The sequence below is a fragment of the Pleuronectes platessa genome, chromosome 8, assembly GCF_947347685.1.
Source record: "Pleuronectes platessa chromosome 8, fPlePla1.1, whole genome shotgun sequence".
Lineage (NCBI taxonomy): Eukaryota > Metazoa > Chordata > Actinopteri > Pleuronectiformes > Pleuronectidae > Pleuronectes > Pleuronectes platessa.
This window is the reverse complement of record NC_070633.1, coordinates 18,821,998-18,832,487: the sequence shown is the minus strand read 5'-3', so window position 1 is coordinate 18,832,487 and position 10,490 is coordinate 18,821,998. Positions and strand designations below refer to the sequence as shown.

Sequence of the window (10,490 nt, the reverse complement as noted above, 5' to 3'; positions counted from 1 at the left end):
AATTTACATAATTTTAAAAGATCAGAAGGATTCAGTAGGGCCTTCAGAGGGAGCCTGGTTTTCTTCAGTTAGGTTAATGGGTTTTCTATTTCAATGTCCATGTCATTTCTGAATAGAGTTCAAATGCATGTAGCAGTGTTTACATCCCTAAACAAAGCAGGGATTATAAACCTGGAGGGGTTTTCAGGCTCAGTGAGTGTAACAAATGGGTCCACAAAGAAAGAGTTGTGCTTCTTCTTCATGACACACAACAGCCTCAGTCGTATTTGAACTCCTGCTCGGCGGTGCTTCCTTTGTGAACCAGTCGGTATGCTGTCAGGAATTTATGCGCTCCGAGGAGCTTCTGAATGCCAGCTGACATGTTGGTTGGGGGGGTGGTGCTTGTAGTTGAGGTGTTGTCTAAAATCTTCAAGTAAATTATAGTGTATGTGAAGATAAGATACGCAAGCAAAGCACAGACACAGATCCTTGTTGTTAGGTTTAATACTCCTGACGTAAAATACACCATGATACAAAAACAGGATTCTAACATGTGTTACAACTACAGTTTCAACAACATCCAACCCATCTACAGAATTGAATGCACTACGACATGCAGAGTATGACGACAACTAATTGAATAACTATCACATGGGTCGTAAAAGCTAAATAAAAATCTACTGTTGTGTTCAGTGCATATATGAGAGGGAGGAGACATGCAGGAAGAAGGTGAAGTGAGCATGTGTGAGCGTCTGTGCGCCTACATTCATGTTTAGTTGCGTGGTCAAGGCACGGTGCTGAGATGAGTGCGGCACAGAGGTGTGTTAAAGTCTTCATCGAAAGAACAATGGAAAAAAAGCAACCTCGGTGTTTGGTATCTTTCAAGTTATCATACGGTCTTTTTTCATTCGATTAAAAAGAAACCATTCGAGTCTGTGCGTGGACGGACCTGAGAAAAATTGTCAGTTAGTAGTTTTGCATCTCTACAAATGTGAGTGAACATCCACAGCTTCCCTGATGCAGGTTTTTCACAGGCAAACTGGTCTGTAACAGATGAGGTATTCCTGACAAGACCTGCAGAAGGACTTGCTTTTGAGAGTGGATGTTTTTTTACCTATGGCTTTAAACTCACTGATCGTCCCACATGGCTTTCGAAGATCAGAGTGATCTCAAATAAAAGTGAAACCTATGGTCTTCCCTTTCTCCTGCTACTTCCCTGTTTATCCAGTCTGGTCAAATTTGGCACAACGGAGCGTTATGGAATCTTCAATGGATGGGTGTCTTTCAGAGTCGGTTCCCTATAGCCTGTATGACGGCTGGTTGAGTACAGCCAGCAGTTGGTAAGCTTAGCTGGGCATTGACAAAAGAAATAGGCAGGAAAACATATCTCTGCTTTCTGTTTAACTATTTGAATGAACTCATCAGTGTTTCTAAAAACCACAGATTACCATGTTTTGCTTATTTAATTCTGTTCTTATGGACAAGGCTGTGTGACTGTTTCTTGGCTGGAGCCAGTTCCTTAGACAACCAGATGAGGCATATATCCCCAATGTCAAACCTTTCATTCAATGAGTGCAGCGTTCAAATTCAAGGCTTTCAGAGGAAGTCGAGTTTGTTGGAAGTATAAACACTGATGTAAGTTGGATCTGCGCTGAGAGGGGGAGCACAGGGAAAGTTCATTCCCTTCAGTTCAAACTGCAGCCCAGAGTCAGAGAGCAGAGAGGGACCGGGAGCGTCGGCCGGCTCTGCTGGAGCAGAAACCTGAAGAGAAAGAGACAAACAGTGAAAGTCACTATCAAAGGATCAAGTCACAAGTCACAAGCAGCCTGCCTTAGTTCAGTCTGATGTGCAGATGTTAGCAGATGCTGTTACACAGGTGCTACATGAAGAAAGTTCCAGCCAAACAATTGTCACAATGATTTGGCTGGATTAGCATGTAATGCAGTTTTGTATCATCATCGATCCATTAGTCTATCTCGTGAATCCAGAAGTCTTGAGAGACTTCTACTACACACACATTCAGAGGTAGTAGTCTTCAACAAAACCTTCACCATTAAGTTTTTGCTGGAGAGTATTTGGCACGCGGCCTCATTAGGGGGTTTCTAGGTTTCACTGCAATTTCCTGTACACAGTCAATCAAGGGGGTTCACACAAAACCGTTGATGTGTTGGACTAACGTTATCAGCTGTTCTCAGTGAGTGTGTGTGTGTGAATTTAGGTCAAACCTCAGAATAAGCAGGTGGCCCATTCACTATAGTAGGATTGTGTATCTGCAGAGTAAAAAGACACAACATATCAGCAGTGTGGACAGAGGAGTGCAACTGTCGAGAAGATTAGAGAGATACAACACACACTAACCAGCGGGCCAGTCGGAGCTTGGGAAGGCGGAGCGGTGTAGTATGTCACAGGGCGCGGAGTGGGCTGCGCTGGCCCCAGTGCCACTGTCGTGTGGTCATACTGCAATTTGGATATACAAGACACACAATGAGCATGACATGGTTTCAACAGCACGACTTTTCTACGGTAGCCCTGAAGTGCAAATCACAAAACACTACAGCGATTATTAAAACACAACAAATCCTAAAATACAACATTTAACAAAACACTGCAATAAATCATAGAAACAGATACGGAAATAAAACAACAACTCAACAAACACAACAAATCACAAAACACAAAAACAGACACAAACAAAGCAACAGCTCAGAAAACACAACAAATAAGAAAACACAACAAATACAAAGACACAGTGCATTCATCGACGAGCACTGTCTACAGAAGGCACCTACCTTTTTATTTAAAAGTTAATGCCATAATGTGTTGTGATTTGTCGATGCGAATTGTGCTTTAGGGCCACCCTACTTTTCACTCTTGCACGCACACTAACACACACAGACACACACACACACACACAGTGTAAAACAACTTCAATGTGATCACCTCGTTGTAAGCCACAGCCACTTCAGCGGCAGCAGAGTCTGTGTCCTTTTTCTTGGAGCTTTTGCAGCAGCAGCGTTTCACACAGCAGCAGCAGATAAGTGAGGCCAGGGAAGCACCAACGCAAATTCCAATGTAGCCCAAATCAAAAGGTTCGTCTGAAAGGATATGAGCAGAAACGCTGTCACCAACAAGGTCTGTATTTTAATGGTTGTGTAAGTTGCAAGAACATGAAATATTTGCTGATGGCGGGATCTGAGTAATTGAGAAGTATTTTATCACATTTGTATGACAACTACAGACCACGCGATTTTTGAAATAAATGAATGTGTGAATTATCGTTCACTACAAAGTGTCAAAATGTAACTTAGTAATAATAATAATTCAGTTACGACAAAACAGAAAGGATACTCACCCATCAAATCCACATACAGGTTCAAGGCGACTCCATCATATTGATCTCTGACCTCAAAGTGTCCGTCGCACGACTCCTGCATCTCCATCTTCAACCCGCACGGTTTTACAAATTCAAAGTCATTGCAGAGTGAGTTGGTATCCACCGTTCTGCCGTTACGAACTAGCTCGGTGTCATACCTCGTCCATTCATCATCCTTTTTCTTTGGGAAGAAATGGATGTTGCAGTGGTCCTTGACCAGAGGAAATGTGAATCTGAGTTCTTCACCAGCCTTCCGCTCAAGGTCCTTATATTGTGCTGGAAAAGAGGACACACAAGACAGAGGACATTAAAAGCTACTCCAGCCTTAATCTTAGCCGATTATTACCATGTAGACCTGGTTCTTGGTGTGAGGTTCTAGTTTGATCACACACGGCACAGCAGGTTACAGGAACAGATTTATTGGAATAGATGGCATCTTGGGAAACACATTTATTTCCTTTCTTGTTAGCTTAGCTTGGCAGAAAAACTGTAAACTGCTGATCAAACCTTGTTCAAAAGGTACCAAATTCAAAGTATAAGCACCAAGTCGTGCACACAGTCCCCATTAAACCCTAACTTGAGCCACAGCCACAACTTTAAATACGTTTAAAAATGTCTCACCTGTGACCTCAAGGGACCATGTCTTCAGGACTCTCTCATTTTGGCCGATCATTTCATAGATGCCATCGTCTTTCTGGGTTAGATTTTTGATCTCCAAGTGGCCCCCAAAGACACTCCTCCTGCTGTCCACGGGGACCGAAGGGTCGCTGGGTTTCAAGAAGATCTCTGACTCAAAGTTGGTGTTGTCTGGGATGAACTTGAGTGAAAGAGCATTCGACCACATCCTGACAGTGAGTGTCTCCCCATACTGCTTCTCATAGGAATAGTCTGGAGCTAGGAAACCCAGCGGATTAAAAAAAAAACACTGAGGACAAACCTTATAAATCACAGCACACCGCCTCTCTTTCATTTCTACTATTCATATATTTACACAGAGACAGATGCTTATTACAACTGAGTTCACTGATGGAGGGTGTGGTCAGATCGAACGATGCAAAAATACGTTGTAACTAGTAAAAAAATACGTTTTATCTACATGTACTTAAATCAATACTAGTAAAAGTGCTTATTACATAAGAAATCTCTTCCATATGCCCCAAAATATTAATATGAATAAGAATACATTTTAATCTTGTACAGCATAATAATAAATATAATGAGACAAGGGACATAGCATAGATTGCTTAACATCCTTACTCAAGCCGAGTAGCTGAAAAAACCCTGGGCACTTCTTTTCTTTATTTGTTAAAGAAGACATACTATGCTTTTTCAGTTTTTTCCTTTTCCTCCGCACCCTTGCGATGTCAGTGGCCAATATTGCATAAATATGTATATATTACCAAAGCTAGGTCAATGAGCCGACTGAACTTTATTGGAAGGGGTACCTTAAAGGTTCAGTGTGTAGAATTTAGTGACATCTAGAGGTGAAGTTGTATGTTTCAACTGAATACCCCTCACCTCACCCTCCCCTTCCAAACATGATGGAGAATCTTTGGAAACCTTCGGTTACTCAAAAGTACTTTAGTTTGTCCAGTATGGGCTACTGTAAAAAAAAAAAGGCGGCCTCCATAGAGAGGACCCTCTCCTGATGTAAATATAAAGTTTTTAAATATAAAGGCCCCATTTTACGGTAAAGAAAACAACAATTTGTAGAATTTAGGTGAAACACACCAGTGAAAACATCACTTGTATTATTTGTTATTAAATTTCTGCCAATTGATCCCTTTCACCTAAATCTTACACACTGGACCTTTAAGGCTCATTTATGCTGCCTTTACCTTTGGAAATAGGCTTAGCAACAGTACATCCACTAGATAGCAGCACAGAGTCAAGAGTGTCAGACAATAACACATATGGCAATGGTGGAGAACGTTGAGATAATGTACGTCATAAGAAAGGGGCAAAAGCGTCATATAGATGCATGTAGTTTCCTAACAACTCCTTACGGGGATACTTCTCAGAAAAAGGAAAATGCATTCGATATCTTACGATTGACTTCAATTGTATAGATTCAGGGGATGGGTCATGATTGACAGGACAAACTGAGCCACGATTGGTCAAGCTTGTGACCTCAATACCGCCGGGCCACACCACGATCAGAACTCTGGCTCCAAAATGTCATCATTGTCGTCCATCTTTAATTGCAGTGTTTCAGAGGCTGAGAGAGGAGCTGCGGCGAATGGACAATAGAGGACACGGATGTGTCCTCAACTCAAATCCAATTATGAATAATATATTAGGACAATATGTCTGCTTTAGTATTGTCTACACAAAGAGTGGCCTGATGGAGAAAATGATTTCTATTCACAAACTTTAGGCAACGGTACATGTAGCCTCAGTCCCCCTACATCACGTGACAGCAGTCAGGGTCTACTCTAAAATAGGTGTGTGTGTCTGCAGACCAGCTCCTCCAAAACTTCACACGGACGATCACATGTCTCGTGTCTGGAATCAAACTACCAACCACTGCTTTGAAAACCGAAGTGAAAGTGTTTGTATTTGATCTCCAGCTCGGATGATGTCGGTGACTTACCCGCGTCCACAGAGGCCGCCCGCAGCAGCAGCAGCAGCATAAACACCAACATCCTGAGGCCCCCCCCACGACCCGACGGGTCCAACACTCGATCGCTGTTCTATCGACACTCTACTGATCATATACTCATGTCTCTCACACACACACACGTCAGACTGGACTGATCGCCTGACACATTCCGCTCGGTGCTGTTGTTACAGACACTGTTGCTCCGGGTGTTTGTGTTCTGGGCCACACCCACCCAACAGGGCGTGGCCATAAGGACATCCGCGGTGCGTTTGAGGACGGTCAGAAACTGCTGTTGTCCAAGGTTCTAGGGCTCGACTGAGAAGCAGCAGCATGGAGATCATCAGCCATGCAGTGTTTGCATTAAGAGAGACACACATAGCCCGTATATGACAGTTCACTAATAGCACAATTCAATGATCTACAGTAAATCTGTCGTTATGTCACAGTAACACTTTCCAGGGAGAGAAATCTAAGGTAAATGTTATAAAACCCAGTGAAATGTGAAAGAAAGTGAAAGAAATTCATGGATCACCCCCCTGATCCAGGTTCCTCCTTGGGTCATGTCCATAGACTGTTTATGGGTCATCTCCCATCTGTCCTCAAAAAGTACTTTTTGTGTAATCCTGTTCATAAACAAACAAACAAACTTCTTGGCGGAAGTAATTACATTTCTCGTGCTAAATATTCACCAAAATTTCACAGCAAAAAAACATAATAGATATGTAAAATAATAATTAGTTACAGCCAAAAGTGGGTTAGGGATAGGCAACACGTTTTTGTGTATTCCTGCTGACTATCAAACAAACATAGACAAAATCTTAATCTACTTGACGGAGGTAATAAGTGAATGACTGAATGAATGATAACAGATACATAAATAATATATATAAATATTTGGCTCAGGACATATGCATATATGTTACCTGCTCAGTAAAGTGGATGGGATGTATTAATATTCCAGCTTTACCTCCCTAGTGTGTGTGTGCGTGTGTCTCACGAACCTTGGAGGGTATCAAATAGACCAACCAACACAAAGTAAACTTCAGTACTGTTCAGATCCTGATAACTTGAGATGGGTGTTGGTGTTTGAAGTTATAGTGTGGAGTGAGCTCAGGTCAGTGGAGGAGGATACAGACTGAGACTCTGACATGGTACAAACGCTAATAATCTATTATTGACGATCCGGGGGCCCGACGTTCCCCGACCCAAAGTACTGTATTTCTGTGAGATGTAATGGAGTATACAGTACAGTACATCTATCTGATATGTAATGGAGTATAAAGTAAAGTATTTATGTGAGATGTAAATGAGTATAATCAGTGCAGATATTGCAGTACTGTGATTGGACATTTCTGTCTAATCTTATCTCTCAGATTCCACATTATAACCGTGCACTCTTTTACGCCAATGACGTAATTGTTTGCAAGAACTAAAGCAACGTGGGATGTATTTTGCGTAAGAGCTGCTGAGAATACAACCAAGCCATAGCCATAAATAGAAGAGGTGGCCAGTGCACATGCGCGCCGCGCAGAGGACGTTGTTATCCTCTTATCCTCATTCACTCAAACACTCATCAATACTCTGCCGTGGAGTCGTGTTCTCACGCGTCCTTCAGGTGAGTGGGATGTGTCACACGCTGTACGGACGTGTTTGTGTGTGTGTGTGTGTGTGTGATCACTGTCTCAAGGCCTGGTAGTCCGCTGCGTCGCTGCAGACGATGTGCAGCGGCTGGAGGAACATGTTTGACACCTGACTTCACTGTGCGTCATGGACCAAGGCTCAGAGAGCGCGGATGCTTTTTGTGGACGCGTGCAGGAGGGATCAATCTGCAGAGACATCATCATCAACACTGTTGTGTGTGGGCTCCCCCTTGTGTAAGTCGTTGCATGTCTGCTGCTGCATGTTCCCAGAGGAGCAGGGGAACAGGGATGACTCTCTCTCTCTCTCTCTCTCTCTCTCTCTCTCTCTCTCTCTCTCTCTGTGTGTGTGTGTGTGTGTGTGTGTGTGTGTGTGTGTGTGTGTGTGTGTGTGTGTGTGTGTATGTGTGTTTGTGTGCATATCTGTTCTTTGTGTTTAAAGATGAAAACTTAAACTGGTCCGTCTTCACAGGAGAAGATGTCCCCCTATGTCTTACTCACGGCCCTCTTTACCATTCCCCTCGCTGGGGGTAAGTTCTATCTATGTGCATCTGTCTGTATGTCTGTCCATCTATCTTTTTTTTGTTCATGAAAACAGAAATAGGAATCAACAGATTTTCAACAGTGATTTTCAAAGGTTGTTTGTTTTCAATCTACAAAATATAAACGGTCTCATTTATTATAATTAATATTAGACATTCGATGAGGCGGTACCACGTATCTGACTGTATGATGTAGTAGCATTGCAATTAAGTGGAACAAACTTTAAAGTTGTATGTCACTTGTGTCAACATGGATTAAGAACAGTCCTGGTTCTTTATAACCTGAAATTAAATGTGGTCCAAGCATGAACCTTGTGGAACTCCACAAATTAATTAAAACAGCAGAGGCTGTTTTGTGCCAAAGTCTGAAAGTAGCAGAAAAGCAGTGGCCTTAAGTCCTATCCCAAGTTTCTAAGCGATGCAAGAGAACAATGTTAAAAAGATATGGACAAATTTCTAATAGAATTACAACTAAGCAATCACCTCTGTCAGCTGCCAGTGGAAGGCATGGTGACTTTAACAAGTGCTGACTTAGTGCTGTGATGAGCTTAAACACCTGAATTAAAAACAGAAACAATATTTTAACATCAACAACATCCATAGTTCCAGACCAGCTTATACACACGTACACTACAAATATAATTGAAGTGATATTCCATTGCCTGTGAGGTCTCTGCTTGCTGCTGGAGAAGTTCAATAATAATCATATCAATTCGACCCTTCCAACAGGTTTGGTCATACCAGGTGAGTCTGCTGCCACATTTCATTAAATATCCTCTACCCACAGAACATTTTCTCTGAAGAGTGTCCTGACTGTCTTTTCCATTGTCACAGCGGAAAAAGAAGAAGTCCAGTTGGTTTGTGCTGGGAAGGAATTTCATCTGCCGGTGTACTCCACCTCCCGGACAGTGACTTTTACACCAGACCCTGAGGGACCGAGACGTGTCTTGCTGGACAAAACCATGGTGAGTGGAAGTCTATCGGAGCTCATAGTTGTTGTAGTGTTTTTTTCTTTGTGCATACAGATTGTCAAAACCTATTAACGAACTGCAGGTAAAAGACCCTCGGTTCGAATGGACCAGAGACAAGATGTTGGTACTGAGAGAAGTGTCTCACAGGGATCAGGGACTATATGCCATCAAATTGTCCTCTGGATTCACCGATGAGGCAGTTCGTCTGATTGTTTCAGGTACGAGACCTTCAATTCATCTGTACATCTAATTTCCTTTTGCTCCAAACCCATGAGTTTTCAATCAAATGCCTCTTTGACTCTTGAAATTTAACACTTTGATCATTCTCCTTCATCTGATCATGTATTCAGATTCTTTCATGTAAATTACCAATATATTGTTAGAAAATACCCCATTGCAAGTAAAGGTCCTTTGCTCAAAAGTTTAATTTTATTATCAGCAAAATATTCATAAAGGAGAATGTGCTGGTGCTGTAGAGAAACAGCACTGTTGTGTTTTTTTATTTATTGGGCTGGTGTTGCTCATACATCAGTGTGTAAGCAATGTTTTTTGATGGTAGGTGGTGGAGTCAGAGACATTTGTTGCTTCTTATGTAGTGCAGGCTATGTGGTTTTCATATAGGGTGTAGAAGAATGAGGAAAATAAACTTCCATGTCATTTTTATACATGTATTGTACCTCAGCGTGTCCTCTTGCTTCTTGGTTGGTCTGTTTGCAAGCAAGATTATGCAAAAACTAAAAGTCGGATTACCACAAATAAATGTAGTTCGTTAAAAAGTAAAATACTTACTACTTAAGTACCTCAGGAACTTCACATACTTTAATCCACTGATGAACATCTTCTTACTTCTTCACCCCGCTGCAGAATGCATTAAGTCCTACCGCAGAAACTACGGCGAGAACTTTGAGCATAACATCCCTGAGAATGGCTCCCTCCTGGAGTTCTCTCCCCGGGAAGCTCCGTCTGAGGCCATGCCCATCGTTGTCTGGAACCGCACAGACCCCGGGACCGGCGATCCGGTCCGGGGTCGACTGCTGCGAGGCGGGAAGTTCTGGGTGGCCGAGAGAGTGACGCAAGTGGACCAAGGCAACTACACTTTGAGAGACCCGCAGGGCAGGGTGCTGTCCCGCAGCACCCTCACCGTCCGTGGTGAGAGGAGAAACATCACAAGAGGCTAAATGTTTTAAGATGATTATCTTTAACGTTGTGTTACTGTCAGTGGAAATAGTGATGTTTTATATTTCCTTTTCCATCTTACATCTGATCATACCCTCACATTTCTTTCATTTTCCACTCCTCTCCCTCTGTTCATCATCCTGCAAATGGAGTCAGGCCACTCATTCAATGTAACCCGCTTCAGCAAGGAGACTCTAAACCTGCCCCTCT

The 10,490-nt window shown here is 42.5% G+C and overlaps 1 protein-coding gene across 1 annotated transcript; it reads right to left on the bottom strand.

The window, feature by feature from the left end:
- Nucleotides 1-465: 465 nt before the first annotated feature.
- LOC128446223 (uncharacterized) lies at nt 466-6,191 on the bottom strand. Its single transcript, XM_053429220.1, has 7 exons — nt 5,946-6,191; nt 3,974-4,246; nt 3,332-3,628; nt 2,920-3,074; nt 2,338-2,436; nt 2,205-2,249; nt 466-1,740 (listed from the first exon to the last, which is right to left on the bottom strand). The coding sequence occupies exons 1-7, from the start codon at nt 5,995-5,997 to the stop codon at nt 1,576-1,578; spliced, it is 1,086 nt and encodes a 361-aa protein (XP_053285195.1). The 5' UTR covers nt 5,998-6,191; the 3' UTR covers nt 466-1,575.
- Nucleotides 6,192-10,490: the final 4,299 nt, after the last annotated feature.